We start from the raw sequence: 20205 nt of genomic DNA, 5'->3' as shown, positions 1-20205 counted from the left end.
ACACACACACACACACACTTGCTAGACTTTTCTGCACAAAAGTGTAAATACTACCCGCAATAACAAAAAACGATCGGTGGAATGGGCGCGGAGGTGTTATCCTTCCACATGAGACTAAGAGCAATTTTTCATGTTGTGCAAAAACCACAAACCTCATGTTACGAAAATTTTGAATCCTGGCAATTGAAAATGTTCTCACCCTGGTATCCTAACCCCCCCCCCCCTACATGCAGAAGTATCCAGCACAGTAAGTTATGAAGAGTCCAAATAAACACAGACTTTATAAAAAAAACTCCTGCAAGATTCTGGAGGTGTCGAGCTCAGGAACAAAAAAAAAATAGGATGGTTTTTCAATATCAGAGGCGATAGCCTTCTTAAATTTTCATCTTGGGTTCTGGCTCCCACAATAATTTTGCTGTGATTTCATAAAGAAGTCTGCGGGTCTGCAATGTTAATCAAAACCCTGGTATCTATAAGAGAAAGGGTGAAAGAAACTCCAGAGAAAAGTATAGAGAAGGGTCAAACACCACTGAGCCTTCAGATGGCCACGCTGAGAAGGTGAGGCACCTTTGAAGTTCAGGAAGTAAAAGACTAGATTCTCTTTTTTTTTCTACTTTCTTCAGCCTGCACTAGACGCCGGGTGTACAGCCTGACAGATCTCTTAGAAGTTTGGCTCATGTACCACACCTGGGCTTTGAAAATCTAGAGACATTTTTATGGGTTGTAGCAAAGGGGGGGGGGGGGGGGGCGAATTCATCTGCACTTCTCATGAGCTAAATTCAGACCACCACACTGGTTGATAACATTTCAGGCCCTGCTCATCCTGTGTCTGCATTAAGGCAAAGTTCATCGAGTCTGCACGCAGTGGAGAGTCGAGGTTCAGCATAAACATAGCGTAGTTTTCTGTCATCCAAACGAATCGAGACAAAAAAAGCAGAAAGAGGCTTTTAAGATGCAAAACAATGGGTTTTTCTGATATAGTTAAAAAAGAATCAGGTGACTAAAAGCGAAAAGAGAAAGTGAAGCTTTGTTTTCCTCCTTCATTTGTTTGACCAATGTCTTGATCCTACACCTGGGTGAGTTTAGATATGAGTCAAGAGAACAAACTTTTCCCTACCTTGGTTTCTGAGAAGCACAACCATTAAAGGGAGTTTTTATTATGGAAATAACAACTGAATATTAATTGATTTAATATAAATACAAATTTAGAATTAATAGTATATCATTAACCTGAAATGTGCCTGTACTCAAGGCATCAAAACTTTTTGCTAGAAGGTTTATAAACAATTAATGAGTCACAAATAGTGCTAATGAATGTCTGATTGACCATACAGTACAGTGTGTGTGTGTGTGTTCTGAGAAGGAGATCAAGAGTGACTAACATACAAACATCTTTCAGGGAAATAATGCGGAGCTAAACTTCAGACTCAGAGGAATCATGCTCATGTGCTCTCTCTGCTCCACTGACTCCAAACTGTAACATGTATCAGTCTGTGGTCCTGTAGTTTTTCAGGGAGGAAATAATCCTTTGATTTATTTTACTCCCAAGAATGGTATCTACTTATTACAAAGTGCCACTATGAGTAGCTGAAGATTGAGTTCCCTTTTAGCAGAAAAGCATCTAACCATAACATAATACCATTTAAAAAGGTGGCAACTTCTACAACATATATTATCACTTTTATTATGTTTATTAGAATGTAATATTTGTAAATGGAGTACAGCTTCTTAGTTAAGTCCTACAAAGTAGAAGTAAGTAAACTCTACATTTATACTCATTGAATAATCAAGTTTCTTTCCAAAGTAGTAGGAAATGATCACTTCACATCACCAAGGAAATTCGAGTGGGCGCCCTCTGTGTCGTGCCTGGCCGCAGACATTTCAGTACAATGCAATACAGAAAAAACAGTAATCAGTAATCACGTCAAAAGAACCAATTTGACGATTACATTTCTTATCACAAATAATGTAAGATGTTTGGGGATGAATGTTTGGAAGTGTATTAATTCTCTTGCTCTCTTTCTGAAAGCAGAAGTAGGACTATTTCAAGGTTTTGACAGTATGACTTGTCACTTCCTGTTCAGCTGTTTATGTGTGCATATGCAGCTTTTCGCAGAAACATCAAGTGCCAATATTTTCAGATAGCTAAACAAGTGCTTCCTCTTACTGAGTAAATATCCTCTTCTAATAACTGAGTGGTGAAGTCCACCACGTTTCGAGCCACAGGCTAAACCCCGCTGCCCTCAATGTCGTTATTCTTTGTTAGGGGGTTAATAAAAACTCAAGGCCGAGAGAACTAAATAAATACACTACTAATTTGTCGTGTGATTTATTAGATACCAAGTATGAAGCCTGTTTCTTCACATGTGAGGTTATTTTTTTACCTTTTGTCAACAAATTCCATGAAAAGACCAAAACTATCAATGAATTGATCCTGCTAACAAGTATTGTTTGTGTATGAAAGCCTGATATCTTCTTCCTCTGTGCCATAGAGCTCCATTGTTGCCATTAAACACACATCAGTGAGGCACACTGTTGCACTGGCTGACACAATCCTTTATTTAAATGAGCACACAGCACTGTAGTTTATTTTGACTCAATCCCACAAACACCTGCTGCCGGAAATACCCACTACTAGACTAACAACAACCACTGAAAATAGTCCCCAACAAATGCACAGTTATCTCCTGTTTTAATAACATAACATAATATATTTGCAACATATTTTTAAAGATTTACATCTCTATTATAAAATAAATGACCTTGAGGTGACACAGGCAGTGCAGGGAAGTATCAAGAGAAGAAAAAAATAGCTTTATCATTTATTATATGACATGCTGCACTACAATATTGAAATTTCGACACGTCTAGTCACTGAATTCCTCTGCAATAAGTCAGAAGCAGGAGTGCCTGTGTTAAAGAGTGCTTGTGTCCGGCAGCAGCTGTAGACTGGCATGTTTTCGTCACAGATGATCAAGCGTACGCACGGTGACAAAAACTGGACCTGAACTCCTGTCCGGATGAATCAGCGGGTGCGCTCATGTAGAAAAGTCCTTTCCCTGGTGAATATCCAGTTCTTCTTCTCCTCTCAAGCCTCTGCCTTGCATCCCCAGGACAAACCCTCCACCCCTCCCTCCCTTCCCTCAACCCTCTGCTCTTTCCTTTTCCCTTTCTCTAACCTCCGTTTCCCCCCCGCGGTTTCCCCTCCTGCGCCCTCTGTCTACCCAACCCCCACCCCTCTCTTCATCTCTCCCCAACATCCACACACAGTTTATTTTGATTTTTTTTAAATGTCACCACCAGCAGTACTGTCTCTGTATTACTGGTTCACCACACTCATCTGTTTCTATGGTATTTTGTCAGAAAAAAAAATACAGTTATGAGTATTCATGTGCGTATACACCTGGATCAGGCTGAGGGAGCACCAGCCGTTTGTCATTACTGTCAAGTTTCCAGTGAATCAGACTGGCACACTGGCAGGTTGGTTAGGGAGTCTGTCTGGTAACTGTAGAGCTGCAGGTTTGATTCCCACTGGTGTCCAAGCAAGTGCATGTATCACTCCACGGCAAATGCATTTTCTAAAATGCAACAAAAGCTGTTTTATTTGTGGCTGTAACTGTCATGCAAAGAAAAAAAATCCTACATGTGTCAAACTGTAGTCAGAAATCAGCATAACCACTGTACGCTCCATTACCACACCGCCACCACACTGCCCATACATGCACACTAGCATGTGATTTGTGTTTTTCAGCTTTTCTTCATGAACTCTGTACAAAAAGCCTGACTGCCGCCTCCTCATGAAAATACCCCTCTGTGTTGTGTTTTCTATGGTTTCCCCCTCTTGCCAAGTTCTGATTTCCTATAAAAGGCTCTAGTATAAGTGAATCGACAATATCACTGGGGCAACTACTCATCTACTTTCTAGATTACTCTCACACAGTGTAGGTGGGTTGATCCATTCATATGCTGAACAGCACAGTTTCTGTTTTCACTTGTATTAAACTCTGCAGTGGAAGAAGAGACCTTTCACCTGTTCTTTGCAAGCCACTAAAGAGCTGCTGCCACGATTTTGTTTCACAGAGAACTATGATTGATTGTTAAACTGGACTCACCATGTAGCCAGAAAGACCCAACTGGGACCGCTCATGGCAGGGTTTTGTCTTACCACTGAAGGGTAAAAAGAGTGTGTGACTGTACGTGTGTGTGTGCTCAGTCCACAAGCATAAAATGCCGTTATTTAAAGACACAATCCAGGATATATTTGAGTGTTTCTTGAGATAAATTCTTGAAAAATCTGACTTGTGGAGCTTTTTTTTAGGAGAATGCGCAATACAAATTCAAAGAAACCTTTAAAAGCATGCAAAGTTCAGGCATATGTTGACATTTCTTCAGTTCAATAAACCAAATATATAGTGGGAAAGATAAGTGTTTTTAAAATATAGCAGCATTAATATCTTAGTACATTTAGGTCGTGTCAGGCTGGGTATTGTGTGTCGAGGCTATATCTTTTAAAACAGGAGTAAACAGATTTGTTTGGGACTATTTCCAGCGGCGGATTAATCCACATTTGGTGCATTAGTGAGTATTTGGAGCAGCAGGACAATGTGTGTGTGACTGAGTCTAAATAAACTACAAGTGTGTGTATTCATGGTAATGAAGGAACATGTCACACAGTGTAACAGTGTAGCTCACTGTTGTATTTTTAATAGTGTTTGGGACAACAATGGAGCTCTATGGCACAGAGGAAGAAGATACCAAGCTTTGGATGTACACACAATACTTGTTAGTCACTGTTAGTTTTGCTCTTGTCGTGGGATTTGTTGACATTTAGAAAAGTATAGAAAATTACTTGCATCATCCTTTAAATGTTGTCTAAACACAAGTAGCAGTAAAGGAGCATTACTTCAATAAAAAAGTCACAAATTGGCAAACTTTTTATTTAAATCAGGAAGTAAATAAAAGAAGAATCTGTTCCGACATTCAATACCAACTTTCTATACGTGACAGTTTTTGATACTACGGACGCCGTACTTCAGTCGGCACAGAGGTTTGATACTCAGACTCAGAGTCACCATGTGCTCTCGTTAAGTAATAAAGAATGAACCGTTTATAATACCAGGTATCCTGACTTATTCATGAATTCATTGTGTTTGAGAAATATATTTTTAATTGGCCCTTTGTGCTGTTTAAACACGAAGACTGATCGAGGCAACACACACAATGACAGAGCCCTCCAGGTGTCCCCCTAGCCTGCTAACAGATCGCATCGGCTCTTTACACACCTCACTTGCTTTTACACCACTAAATGGCCGAACTGCTTTAGGGAGGACAAACTGAATTTAAATGAGATAAATTTCCATCCGGACGAGATAACGAGTTTTTTTTTTTTTTTTGTAGTTTACCTAAACGGCAGCGATGACATGTTGACACTGGTCTTTTCTGGACACGCTTTATATGTTTCAGACTGAATTATAAGTTTAGCTCTTGTTTTTGACCCAGAGGGCTGTCAACTATAATGTAATTATAGCTGTGATCAAACACTGTAGACTTAAGATCTTATCTATTTGTTCCACCCACACCAAAACGTTTTAGAAAAGAAAGAAGAAGGCGTTTCTGAAAAGGAAGTTTTTTTTTCTTCTTTTTTGTGTACAGTCTTTGCACTGTTATAATGACTAATTTAAGCCATGCACTCTATAAAAAAAAAACAGCAAACACTTCCATACCACTAATCTCTTTCAAATTCATTTGCACTGAAACAAAAAAAGGCAAGGCCCTCATTCGGTTCCCTTTAACAACATCCTTTTATTCAACTTGAATTTGAAATCATGGGGCTGTGCTGCAGACAGTACTCCAGGCAGGACGTCTAATTTGAAATAACACTCACTTTTCACATTGAACCAATCAAAAGGATGGAGGGCATCGTCATTACCAAATGCTCCATAGCCTCAGGTGCTGTTAGCCAGTGTTAAACAGCTGGGCCAAATGCCAAACATGTTGCCCTCATTTATTAACACCAACTACACACTGCTGACCTCATATAGACCCAGACTGCAGTGCAGATTCATATACAAGAGCATAGAATGAGTTGAGTGAATGAATCAGTCCTTATTCAGTCGGTCATTTATTGGCCTTTAGAAACCATGGAGTGTTTTTTTATTTATAGAATATGTTCTGTGACAAATTAAGCTACAGCTAGGAGACAGTACTTCTCGCTTAGCATAAGCAGAGAGAAACAGCTAGCCTGGGGCTAGCCACACGTGCAGTAACCCCCCCCCAACCACCACTTGTTCACACTTCAGTTATTGTGGTGATTAAACAAACAAGAAATAACATGCTGCTATCATGGGATGGTAATGTCAGTCAATCGACACTTCAGGTCCAGACTAAAACAACTCAATAACTATTGGATTTTTATAAAACATTCATGCTCCCGAGAACTGACTTTGGTGATCCTGTGACTCAAGCTCCTCCAAGAGGTTGACATTTTTAGTTTTTGCTAGTGCATAATCACCAGAAAATAAGAATAGTTGTGTTTTCGTCACCTTAGAGTATCTACAGGTCGCCTTCCATGGAGGCTTTAAGTGCTAACCCTAACCCTAACAAAAATGTTTGCATGCTAACATACTAAACAAAGATAAACATGATAAAACCTGCTAAACATCCGCATGTTTCACTGTGAGCATTTTAGCATACCGATGTTAGCATTTAGGTCAAAGCACCACTGTGCCAAAGTACAACCTCACAGAGCTGCTGGTAGACTCTGTGTCTTGTTTACCTTTGTACAAAGCCAGACTACTTCTGCTTCCAGTCTTTATTCAGAGCTAAGCTAACCGGTTTCTAACTGTAGCTTCACTGTACAGACATAATCACGCACATTCTTCTCATGTGGTTCCAAAATGTCAAACCATTGCAAAGTGATGCATAAAGAAAAACTGTGAAAACAAGGTGACAAATATGTGACTGTCCGGCCCAGAAAACGATAGTAAGTTTCATGTGATGACGTGTTTACTGTTGCTTTGCTCTGTATATTGTAAAATGGGAACTTCTCTGCAGGATTAGTTATCGTGAGACAGTAAGCGCATCTCTGTCAACATTATATGCACTCTGGATGTTTAGTTTATACATGAAGATGTCACTGTAGACTGTCACAAGTGTCTGTCTGTCATATATGTGGTTTGTGCATTTGGTGTCCTTATCTTATATTTGTGTGCGTCTCCTGCTCTTGGTTTAACCGTCCCTGCGCCCGGGGACGCCCTGACCTCCTGGTCACCTCGTCTCACTGAAGCCCTCTGTGAGCCAAATAAGTTCAACATGTAAACCTCCAGCAATCAGGAGCAGCTTCTGGGGCATCTTTTATTAACATCGGCATTAAATATTCACATACACTCGTCCCTCTCAACCTCTCATGCATTACTCCTACTCTCTTCTACTGGTCACGAGGTCCAAATGGGAATCACCTCCCTGCCTTAGTTCCACACATTATTGTCCTGAAAGAGCACTGATGGATTCTTTCTTATAAACGTATTCTTTGTGCGTTTAATATTATTTACATTTATTTGGAAATTACTTTTCTTACAAATATACCATTTGACACTATAGATTGCTTTGGCTTTGCATAATTTGTTAGCGTGCCCTCTGGATTTCTTTCATCACTCCTTGTCTTTCAAGGCAGAAGTCTGCAGTCCCTATGTTCATCAATAATACTTTATGCTAGTAGAAGGTACTGCACAATCTCAGTAGGTCAAATCCACTTTGAGCATTTTGTTTTGTTTTGTTTTTGTTTTTCTGCTGGCACTTGTCAAGAGAAATATTGTCCAAATATATTCACATTTTTATTATTTTGTTCATTTAAACCAAAGTTTAACAACTGGCAACTTTAATTATATATTTTTGACACAAACATTAATGCAAAAATATTTTTTATTTAAATTTCAAGGCATGCAAATGTTAGCTATAAGATCCAAAAATAAAGATATATGTACACAGCGATTAATCTTGTCTTTCACTGTGTGTTTATCCAGGAGGATGTTCCCCTTCCTGAGCTTCAACATCAGTGTTCTGGATCCGTCTGCCCACTATAACGTCTATGTGGACGTGGTCCTGGCTGATCAGCACCACTGGAGGTACCAGGGCGGCAAGTGGGTCCAGTGTGGGAAAGCAGAGGGTAACATGCCAGGTATATTTCACAGCATGACTCATAATGAAACCTAAAGAAATGTCCTTTTACTGTATATTGTTTTCTGTTCTTTATGTTTGGAAACATTTCCACTATCGGAGAATTCAAATACATTTTAACATTACTATGTATAAGTGAGAGTGTGAAATTAGTATTAAACTAAACTAAATGTAACCATATTGTTAATATAAAGATAAGAGGGCACATTTACTCAAGTACTGTACTTAAGTACTTGTACTAAACTTGAGTTAGTCCATTTTTATGCTACATTACATGTCAGAGTAAAATGATTGTACTGTTACTTTACTTTTATTACTACATTTTATTTAAATATGATCAACACATTAATTATTATTGACTTTTATAGATAAATCCAGCCAGCAGTATAGTTAAAACTAGTTCCACCTTTACCAGCTGCAACATTAAAATGATTAGCACATCCATGCATTAATAATTATATCCAATAATATCATATACTATTTTTGAAATGGGCCAATCTGCATGATGAGCTCTTTTACTTGTTGATAATTTAAGTATATTTTGAACACTTTTGTACAAAACAATTTGAATGCATAACTGCTGACAGAGCTGAAAAATGTCTCCTACTCACCGACAGCAGGTCTTTCTTTCATCCTTTTGGCGTCCCTTGATATGAAGTGATGATTAGTTGAGCAAGCAGTTTGCAGTTTACTAACATCACATCACTTGAGTTTAATTTTGAATGTTTTTCGGCCACCCGTCCCTGCAGTTTGGAGCCGTATATGTGCAAAGTTGCGCAGATTATTTCTCAATCTTTTACAGGAAACTTCACCCAAATTGTAACGTGTTCTTAAATCTGACACTTACCTGCAGCAGAAACCATAAATGAGGGATAAATACATGCTCACACTACTTCTTGGGGCTTCCAACAACAACTTCTGACACAAAATACGTGATCGCATAACCTCTGGTTAATCAATTAGCTGGAGAGGTTTAGCTCATTGCATGCAACATGGACGATTTTGAGGAAGTGGTTTATTTAGCAATATTGTAGCAAACCTACATGCATACAGTAGGGAAACCAAGAGTGCATCATGATGCACAAGTAGCCTGAGAGGTTTCTGTGGACATTTTGATGTTGCTTTTGCTGTTGTTGAAATCAGCAGCCTCATTCTGCAGGTAGTGAGAACAAAACAGAAAAGATTCAGTTTGATTGGGTAAAAGTTTAATGAAAAAGCTTAAGAAGGTATCAACGGCTTTATTAGCTTGATCAAACACACTATTTGTTTTAGGTTAGTTTAAACTTACATTTTTGTTATTTTATTTCATTTTTTATGTTTTCAAATGTCAAAGGAGCCAAATATATTGCACGAATATATACACAAAAATGGGAAAGGAGGGATTATTTATTCACGTAGGTGTTAGATAAGAAGGTGGGGATTTATTATTATCAGAAAATGTAGGACATGTAAGTATGAGAGTGTAGGTTGCATGACAGGACTCCGCCTCTTTAAAAAGTCTTTTGTTATCTGCTTCATCTCATAAAGTTGACTTTGTTGATGGTGAATGATGGAGAATCAACTTTCGGCTAGAACTAAACTGATAAATCAATATTAGCTTATTGGTATACCTACTGGTATCCCTGTGTATGTCAATTAGTAACAAAGACTTGCAGTACAGAAATTTCTAAATAGTTTCAACTGCAGTTTCAATCACCACATGGCTGCTGTCCTATGAAAACCATGTTATCTCCAATTTTGTTGATTTGGAATTTTTCAGATACACTGAACTGTACTTTACGAGTTGGATACTCCTATTTCTTGAACTAAATAAGAAATTTATAAACCTATTGCATTCACAGTAATCATTATTTTTGCACTGTTTTGATTGTTTTATTACTTTTATCACCTTACACTATCTAATATCTAAAAAATATTTACAGAGCACTTTGATGGACTACATCAAAACTGGTCACCAAATGCACCCTTCATATACTGTTATATATCAGTGTTAATTTCAAGCACTCACTTTTATCTACAAGGAGTTGTTTGGATTGATGGAAAGAAACATTGGATTTACATTGGATTTGACTTTTCTATCTTTATTTCCAGTTTGCTGTCCTGTAAAGAACATGAATTTGGTTCTCACTTCTGTTCCCATCCCTGTCTCGTACTCCATGTGATTATTTCTTCCTGTTCACACCTCAGAAAAAAACAATAGCAGCTCAACCAATATGACATTTTGTGTGTGATTGATGATAGTCTAACCACAATTATATAAATGAGAGAAACTGCAAGGTGTTGTCACACATGTGCCAGGTGTTGTGGAAAGGTGACTGCTGATGTGCTACAGTTGTGGAAATTGTGGTGACAACTTTGCTCAATTAGATTTAATATTGCACTTATGTGGTGTACTCACAGAAGGTTAGCAGGTCATTGTGGTAACACTGTGAAAAATCATGGTGCTGAGATTGTATCCTGCAATAAGAATGCAAATATAAGGGATTAAAACAATATTGTCCCCATTAGCCGAAAATAGTGACCAAGCATATGTTTTTTCAGGTAAAATAGGAATGGAAAATGGAAAATTATTATATGCAGTAGCTTCTCACCCTCCCACATATTTTTTAAATATCAGCAGCCAGTAACATCCACAATATCTATAGCTGTCGATGCTGCTTGCACTGTGAATAGACAGCTGCAAAAAAAAAAGTTTTTATTGCAAATAATGTAAGTAAAGGGGAAGTTAAAAGCTAACACCTTATCTCTCTTTTTCACCAAAACATTTGATAAATGTGTGTGAATGTCGGGGAGAACACTCAAATTCATCCTACTGCACTCTAATTTGATCTATATCATCCAAATAAACACGCTGGTTTGCAGATATGCCTGATGTTAGATTTATGCTTCTTAAAGTGGCTAAAATTGTAAACAATACTAGTCCATGTTGCTCATGGTGTGCTTTTGTACTTACAGGCAACAGGATGTACATGCATCCCGACTCCCCCAACACAGGAGCTCACTGGATGAGACAGGAAGTGTCTTTCAGCAAACTCAAGCTCACCAACAACAAGGGCAGCACCAATAACGTGGCACAGGTGCTGTTCCTTTTCCTGTTCTCTGTCTAAAACGTCCATGTGTGCATATCTGCATATGTGTTTTAAGATTATTTATTAAGCCTTAAAAAAATCTCCAGGTTCCATCTATCCAAAGACCTTTATTCTCTCTCACGTCATTTCCTGTGTGGTTCTCTACTGTGTTACATAATCATATCAGATATTAGATTGTCATTGCCCCTGTCCTGGCCTGTATGTCCTCTCCAGATGATTGTGCTCCAGTCGCTCCATAAGTACCAGCCTCGTCTTCACATCGTGGAGGTTAAAGAGGACGGCACCGAGGATCCCTTCCTTTTATCCAAAGCTCAGATCTTCATCTTCCCGGAGACTCAGTTCATCGCTGTCACTGCTTATCAGAACGCTGATGTAAGTCACATCAATCACAGGAGGAATGAAATGATAAATATGGCATCAAGTGTCATTTATGGTCAATCTCAGCTCTGTTTTCTTAGTTTTAATCAAATCTTACTGAGAAGAAATGATGTGTTGATGTCACAAAGTTATTTGATTTCATTTAAACACTTATTTAGTGTAACCTTTGCACAATGAGGCCCAGCACCATAACAACACCTCTTATGTAGCATCTTAATGAGGTCTAGAGTTCAATGATTCATGTCAGAGCCATGTTTCATATAAAAAGCCTTGGTTAATGCATGCATGCATCAAAGATTCACACACACTAATTTACATTCCCACTGTAAGTGTAAGCACAGCATTGCAATACAGTAGCTAAGTTCAACTAAGAGTCACCTGACCTCAGCTGAACTAAGTACTGTGGCTCAGTCCTCCCCACTATGTGCCTTATATAGAAGATCTTTAACAGCTGTTCAAATACATTGTGTTAGAGTTACTGTATTCCATAGAGAAGACACACACTCCCTGTTTGTATGTTTATTCCAGCCCTATATATGTGTGTGTGGGGGTGTGCCAACTTTCTGGTTCAAAATTCTTTCCAACAAGAGCAGAAATTGCATATTATCCTCATTAATTATTAGTCAGTGGCTCTCTTTCTGCTCTCTTGTTTCTCTTGGTGGTTGCTCACTCCTTCTCTTTTTCCTATGCCTACATTCTCTCATTGCCCTCCTCCTATTCCTTACACAGATCACTCAGCTGAAAATAGACCATAACCCCTTCGCTAAAGGTTTCCGCGACAATTACGACGCGTAAGTAATCTATTAAAAAAAATATGTGTTTGTAAAGAGAAAACAACAGTAAATCTGGTTTTAGGGAGACAGCACTTGCACAGTTTTAACTTCATGGCTGACCATGAAATGTGAGACTGAATCATTGCTGGTACTTATATGTGCTCATATATTGGAATAGATGCAATTACTGGCTGCTCGAGCATGCTGCAGTGAAAGGGTGTGAGAGGGGCTGTGAGATGTTTGATAGATAGTTTGAGGTTTGGGCAGGAAATAACACCTTCTTTTTTTCTCTCTTCTCACACTCTCTTCTCTTCCCCTCCTCCTCCCTCCTGCCTAGGCTGTACGCTCCTCCCGACTCTGATCGCCTCACCCCCTCCCCCACAGAGAGCCAGCAGCTGCTGCCAGGGAGCTGCTACCCACAAGGCTACCTCTCAGAGCAGTACATGAGCCCCCTGCCCCAGAGCCGCTTCTACGGCCGCGAGCCTATCGGTATGGGCCAGCAGCACAAGGACCCGTCCTCCAGCCCTGGTCCTCACAGCCGCTGGTACCTGCCCCCTCAGCAGGGTGTGGCCCCCAACCGACTTGACTTCACTTCCTCCTATGAGGGTGACTTCTCTGGAAATGGCTTCTACAAGCCCTTCCCGTTGCAGACATCCGCTCACCATGCCCTCAGCTACTACCCAGACCATCCGTTTGCATCTACTAGCGTGTCTGTATCAGGAGCCACCTCAGCGGGCTGGACCGCCAGCCGACCCACCCCTCAGTACCTCAGCCACCCGAGTAAGCCTGGCCCCAGTCTGGGCTGGTTTAGACCCATGTCGTCCTCTTCGTCCTCCTCATCTTCTTCCACGTCACCTGGCAACCCCAGGCTGCACCCTCCCTCGCTCTTAGAGCCTCTGCAGCCTCCCCTGCTGCAGGACAAGCCCAAAGACACTGTGGAGGTGGTGGGAGACGACCCCTGGCTCGAACCTCCCTCTGTGAAATCAGCAGCCTCAGCTGACTCAGGCCTATATGAGGGCGGCGTGGGGGACAACAAGAAGAGGAGGGTGTCGCCCTACACATCTAGCACGGAAAACTCCCCACCTCCGCGCAGTGGCGAGGTCTGCGAGAAGGACAGCAACAGTGATGCAGACTACTATGGCTATTACACCCACTGAAGACCTCATACATTGCCACAGCATCTCCCAGCGTCTTCCCACACCGCCCTCATGGACACAGTCCAGCCAGGTCACGATAAAGCGCTCAAACAGTCGTTTTTGCTGCAGCCTCATCTACTGTCACGTCAGTCCACACAGTCCATAAAGTCTCCTCTCAAAGTGTTAACTGATTACAGGAGGAACTTTCAAGGTTACTGTCAAAGTTAGTGTTGAACAGAAGTGGATGTGACTGGGACAGTGCCCTAGAGTCACATAAACACCAAACAGACAAAGAGACCTGTGACTTAAGCCTTTGAAACATCTGGAGATTTGGGGGGTAAAAAAAATTATCTGCATATCTGCTTGCTGACAGACGCCTGCAGGGATTGTCTGTTCTTACTGCATCAAACACTCTCTCTGTCTCTTTGGCTCTGTCTTGTCTCTGTCTGTCTCTTCCTTCTCACCCTCAGCCATTCACACTTACTCTCACAATATGCTCACGTTCATTTCCCCTGATGATTCTGAGCAGAAATTACATTTCACACACCGTATTCTCACCAATCGGCCCAATACATTTAGTGCAGCTCCCACCGGTGGCGGCAGAGGAGCGTTGCAGGCTGTGGAGGCCAGAGTGAAGTAATGTCAGGAGGTTAAGACGGTTTAGCAAGCACATGTTCTGGAGTAATCTAACTAAACCCAGCTAGGACAACCTTTTCTGTTTGTGTGTTTAAGTAAATCAGCAACCACAGTGGAAATAGAAAGTCCTTACAGCTGGAGACAACATATCTCACTGGCGTTAAGGGAGATTGATGGAATTAACACAGAAAAGCTTTCAGTCAAATTACTAAGAATTTTGATATGAGATTACAATTTACACTTAAACCACGTCATCAAATCTTTATATGTTTGTAATGTAGTGTGATTAGATCTGCACTACATGACTAAAATACAGACTTAACATGCAGGTTAATTTGATAGAAATTTTAATGTTTTTGGTCTCTGATGATCCACACATATTTATAAATGAGTCAAACCTCACTAACACTTGTGGGAAAAACAGAATTGTATGACTTGATTAGAGACGCAATGATTAGACAAAATGTTGTTAGTAAATGTTAGTAAAATGAATATGCAACATTTGATGATCAGCAGATTAATCCATAATCAAAATTCTCAACATTTCCAGCCTAATCTCATGGCCCTCTTTAGTGGATGGAGTTTAGTTGTCATGGCGATGAAGTGGTTGTTATCAGGTCACCTAAAAGTGTGGAACTTGGTCGTATATGGGGTGAGATGCTGTCTTTGTTCAAAGGTGGTTTCTGGTATCAAAATGTGAATGTCCTTGATCTTTCTCTGACTGCACACTGACTCCTGGTTGATGACCTTTGACCTCTCCAATGCAGAATTAGTGTTGGAAAGAACTAGTTTGTACACACTGAAAGCTGATTGTCGTAAAGAGGGAAAAGTAAGGTTTAAATATAGGAATAAGGGCACAGGTTTTTAAACAGTTTTTCCTGGAAGACATTCATAGTGTTCATATGAAAAGTGACAACAACAAAAAAAAGTTGTGACAAGATTTTAAAAAAAGAAGAGCGCTAGAAAGAGAAGTTCAAAGCCTGGCTCCTTTCTCACCTCCTCACAGCTGGGTAATCACAGCGTGAGGTGGGTGTGAATGTCAGGTTGTCGGTTTTCGGAAAGTTGCAGAATCTGTCAGACGCAACACCCCCCCCCCTTCATCCACCACTGGAAATGTGTGGGGGGTTTCCAAAGTTGTTCGACCATCCGACATGCAGTTCTGGTAGCCAGAGGTGAGACCAAGTCATAGTAAGCCTTTGCACTCTGGTCCGAAGTCCTAAAGTTTGAGTTTTAAGTCCTAAACAAGCCATAATTTGTTCTGTAACACTCTGTAATTTTTTTATTTTTGTCAAGTTTAAAGTCATCAAATTTGTGTTTCAAGTCCAAGTCATGTGACTCGTACATGATTAATAAATGTGGGGTTATTCAGTATCTCACTTTTCTAATTTTGGGTCTGAATCAGATCTGTAAACTGCTAGTTATGGTCCTAAAATATGATATATCAATGGAAAGGGGCAGGAGCCAGCAGTGCTACCAACTAGTCAGCGTAGTGTACTCTCTAGAAGTGGATGCAGAGCAAATGGCATCACCAATGTGTGTTAAAAACATTCATTTGTCACACCAGTTTGTCACTGGAAAATGCTGTTTTAGATAAAGCTTATCCTCTCCTACGCCGTTGGCTTTCAGGGAATTTAAAGACGTGAATAAGTGATATAAATCATTTGTACACTTTAGCACCAGACGTAAACAAGGTCAGCTGGAAACCACCTGCTTTGATAGAGTGAAAAAGGCCTCATTATAACGAAGGCCCGACAATCAGTCGATGTGAAAACGCTCCTGTCACCACACACAAATAAAGCCTGCGATCAATACCAGCATCGATAATGATGTAACTGGAAAACAATATTGGCAGAGGGAAGAGTGACAGCTTAAAACATGTTGACCACATTACAGTATTCAGATTAGACTACATTCAATAAAAGTAAATTTCCCACTGTGGCTTTAGCTCTGCAACATCTTAATCTTGTTTGATTCAATTACAGAAAAGACGTGTGAGACTCCCTAATTCTGCATCCTTCTTTTGCTGTGGGCGCTGCAGGTTTTCCCAAACACTTCCCGTACACTAGCAGCAGAGCAACTGCGCCGCAGACGTGTACAAAGTGGGTCATTCAGAACGGCTACACACGCACCTGCAGGTAAAAACAGACGAGGCACTGTCACGATAAACAGGAAGCACAAAGTGACCAGACAGACACAGAATTTCCCCCCTAGTCTTCGGGCCTATCATGTTGTGACAGTGGTTGACAGAGGCCCGGCTCCCGGCCTAGTGACAGAAATGAAGAGTGAGGCCGCAGTCGGCGCTGATCAGAGGTCTGCTCCTCATTCCTCACCAGGTGTGCTAATGGCCTCAGACAACCCTGGGGGCGACAGACAAGCTCAGTGCAGTGCAGGGTCACTTAAGTCTTTTCTGAGGGAGAGATGAAATTACTTAAATTTTTTTATTTTATTTTATAAATTTGCACTCTCAAAGAGGCCAAAATGAGCTGATGAAAACAGCACCAGCTCTCTATACTGTATATACTAATGTATATTTACTATGCTATGAGTTTTAAGCTATTAAAGTGCGAATAACAAGACGTCATTGATATTGTTAGCGTAGCTTAGCATAAAGACTTGAGGCAGGGGGAAACGGCTAGCCTAGCTCGTGAACAAATACTCCTGCACATAAAACTTCATAAAAGCTAAAAATGTTTTTACACTTCAGTTTTTGTACAGATTCAAGAAACAGGATATAATGTGTTAATTTATGAGCTTTGAGGTGCTGGTAGGCAGGTTTTGTCACCTCTGGACAGAGCAAGGGCTACGGCCCTGTTTGCCTTATTAAGGTTTCACATGTCGACACAAAATTTAAGCTCTTTTCTGAGCTAATTGGATTTTATAAAAGCGCTGTATAAAGACTGGGACTTTAACACTGGAGCTACTGGAACTTAAAGACAATCACAAACATGATGCATATAGATCTCTCTTTTTCAGCACTTGACAAAATGGTCTTAATGATGTTGATGCAAAAGGGACAAACTGTCTAACAGCTCAGTCCTTTACCTGAACATTTAAATAACAAAGTGTTAATGAAGTGTTAATTTTATGCAGAATGGATATATCGTATGATTAACTGATGAAAAAATATGTATGTTGCTCGTGTAACATTTCCAAAAGATGTATTATTTAATGTTCATTTTGTCATCTATCTGAGGAAAAAAGGGTTATGATTCTTAATGTACCTTAATGAAGGTGTACAATGGACAATTCTGGTTTCAAGTGCAATTACTAGATGGTAAATTAGTTTAGAATTAATGATGGCATTGCAAAAACAATGAGGGCGAAGTTTTATGTGGCCTGTGGACGATGTCAGTTATTTATTTTATGTGCTGTGGTTTGTTATGTGGTCCGCTCAGTGATCCTGCGCCTGCATTGGGCAAAGATCTCACATTAAACAGCAACAGAAAAATGCTTTCAGACACCTCAGGAACGACCCCTGCTGGATATCTCAGCCATTGCAATCAGCCAATCCCTGATGTTAAACCTCTAATACCTCCATTTCCCATGAGTCTGTGTTTCCCTTGAACGCACATTTACCCTTGCTAAGAGAATAAGAGTGTTGGGAGAACTGTTATTTCCAGAGATTTCACTGTATGATATAGAAATAGAGGAGTGAAGAAGGGAGTATGACCAGACAAGGTCAAGCAACAAGCATGTTATTTTTTGCGTGTGATCCATGTGCACTGTTTATGTCGAGGGAGCGGCAACAGCTCCTTTGACTCTTTCATTAAGAGCTTATAAATTGCAATTCATAAACAAACAAGAGATGAAGATGTCTGAAGGGGGAAAACTGTTATTTATTAAAGGTGGCATAATTGTGTATTGTACTGTTGTTTTTTTATTCATGAAATTAAAGCTTACAAATGATTAAATCTGGCTGTTTTGATGTGTTCCTTTTATTTAATGTAGCTATTGATCTGAAATATGAGACTATGATTTATATGATTTATCTGCAGTCAAGTGCAGTTATAATAAACTAAATGATACCAGTGAGAAATAAAAACACAGTAGTGATGTTGACAGTTTAATGTACTGTATAAATACAGTATGTGTGTATGTTTCCAACCAGCTGGACAATATTTTTGACTATTAATGACATAAATGACATAAAAATACAGTATAACATCCTCTCTCCTCTTTTAAATATGTATATATACTGAATGTTGGTAATTATTTTTTTTATATAATAAATAACATGTTCAAAAAGATAAAATAAAAAACATTAAAATGACGTTTGCACCATCATATGATCTATGTTAGCAATGACCAAAGTATTTAGACAGATACTGTCTTAAACTTTATCAATAAAACTCCTTTAAGTAGGTGATTGATGATCATGTTCAGCATCATACTCAGTTCTTATTAATATGAAAGCCACAGATTTTGTTCATAGTTCATAGGCATTACGTCAGTACAGGTGCACCTATAGACAGGCAGCTAGATGCTTTGTAATAGTTTGTAATAGTTTGATTGAACAAACATTTGCTCAAACATAAATTTATGTAGGCATATGCACCATGCACAGTTTGACACAGGGCTCCTTTACAACATACAATAGATAGACAAGACAGGTATTAATGCGGCACCTACCTTAAATTTGTAGAAAATATATTTATTCTTTTATTTTGGCCACTAAATATTAATGTTTTTGTCTAAAAAATGACAGATAATAGCATAAAAATGCTGTTTTTAATTAATTTGAAGTCATTTTTCTGGCCAATAATCCAATATTCACTCTCTTTCAGCTCTGGTTTTGGTCTCTACCTGCTAAATGCTCCACTATGTTCACCAGCTAATCATAAACAACACGGTTAGAGCAGCGATAGTGAAACATTAAAGTGGTGGGCCGGACAGTCAAACAAAGAGCTGAAATTCACTATAAAGCTCCGTAAAGCCGGGGGGAACAGAATATTCAGGCGATAATACTATTTGATACCACTCTTATAATAAAAATGTGATTATAGCCGCTTTAAGGTTCTTATCTTTATTGTGCTTTAATGGTGCGTATTCCCCAAACAAATTTGCAATAAATCAAATTACCACAAACTAACTGGTGGGTCTGGGGCCTGCAGGTTTGCCCAGTTGGTGATCCAGCCCTGACTGTAGCATTGATACATCTCTAACAATTGTATTCATCATACAAACACAGTAAACTGGTTGAGAGGAGGACATGATTTCATCAAATGTTTACATTTAACACACTAACATAGTAGGTCTTCTACTGACCTGATTTTAAACAAACTTTAACAAGAGTTTTTTATTTCAAAGTCTGCAGAGTGTGCGTCACAAGTTCAGTCTTGTCGGCAGAAATCTGTGAAACCCTCAAAAATATAAACATATATGATTTAAGTAATCTAAAAAAAACAAAAAACATTAAAATCCATTAGAAAATCGATCTCGAGGAGACCTGTTAGTGGATGCTGTGTAACTCGACTGGTGTCTGGTTCCCATGAGCCAGTCATGGGCGTACAGAAGGTACAAGAAGAGATCAGCAGCACTATCTCCACTCTGCACGATCCTCAAAGCGGTTCATATATGCTGTCCAAATATCCACCGCTCATATTTCTCTCTCTCTCTCTCGTGTTTTTGTCTGGCCGTTGTCTCAGCACCACAGAATCAGGTTTTCAGTTTTAGCAAAACCTGGATTCTCTCTGAGCTTCCAGTATGTCTCGTTTGTCAACCACACATCCCGTCCACAGGAGTCTTTGGCTTTCCTGAAGAAGAAGAAGAAGAAGAAAATAGTAATCATTTACACACTTTAATATTGCTTTGATTCTTGTATTTGCACATGAGCATGGAAAAAAAACTGAGAACAACATTTTTTTTATTGGGTGAAATCTCTTTATCTCCTAAATGGTTGTTTTCAGCTATATCACCATGAATCCAGTGCGTTTTTAAACATATATCTGTAATAATGTAACCATACTGAGTAATATGTATGTATGTATTTGCCAAAGTATTATTATTATAAGTATTATT

The 20205-nt window shown here is 39.5% G+C and overlaps 2 protein-coding genes across 2 annotated transcripts in view; one reads left to right on the top strand and one right to left on the bottom strand.

The window, feature by feature from the left end:
• tbx21 (T-box transcription factor 21) overlaps positions 1-18102 on the top strand; it is a 21125-nt gene extending 3023 nt beyond the window's left edge. Inside the window, exons 2-6 of the mRNA XM_035663790.1 lie at positions 8022-8176; positions 11131-11252; positions 11478-11636; positions 12372-12433; positions 12753-18102. Coding sequence (XP_035519683.1) covers positions 8022-8176; positions 11131-11252; positions 11478-11636; positions 12372-12433; positions 12753-13572 — 1318 coding nt within the window. The 3' untranslated portion in view covers positions 13573-18102. The remainder of the gene's footprint in view (positions 1-8021; positions 8177-11130; positions 11253-11477; positions 11637-12371; positions 12434-12752) is intronic.
• A 1726-nt stretch (positions 18103-19828) lies between these two features.
• The window catches only part of osbpl7 (oxysterol binding protein-like 7), a 10037-nt gene continuing 9660 nt past the window's right edge, over positions 19829-20205 (bottom strand). Inside the window, exon 21 of the mRNA XM_035669104.1 lies at positions 19829-19940. Coding sequence (XP_035524997.1) covers positions 19829-19940 — 112 coding nt within the window. The remainder of the gene's footprint in view (positions 19941-20205) is intronic.

The sequence above is a fragment of the Morone saxatilis genome, unplaced genomic scaffold (genome assembly GCF_004916995.1).
Source record: "Morone saxatilis isolate NCDOM2014 unplaced genomic scaffold, NCSU_SB_2.0 Contig1, whole genome shotgun sequence".
NCBI lineage: Eukaryota > Metazoa > Chordata > Actinopteri > Moronidae > Morone > Morone saxatilis.
The sequence above is the reverse complement of the archived record's forward strand: the minus strand, read 5'-3'. Positions and strand labels throughout refer to the sequence as shown.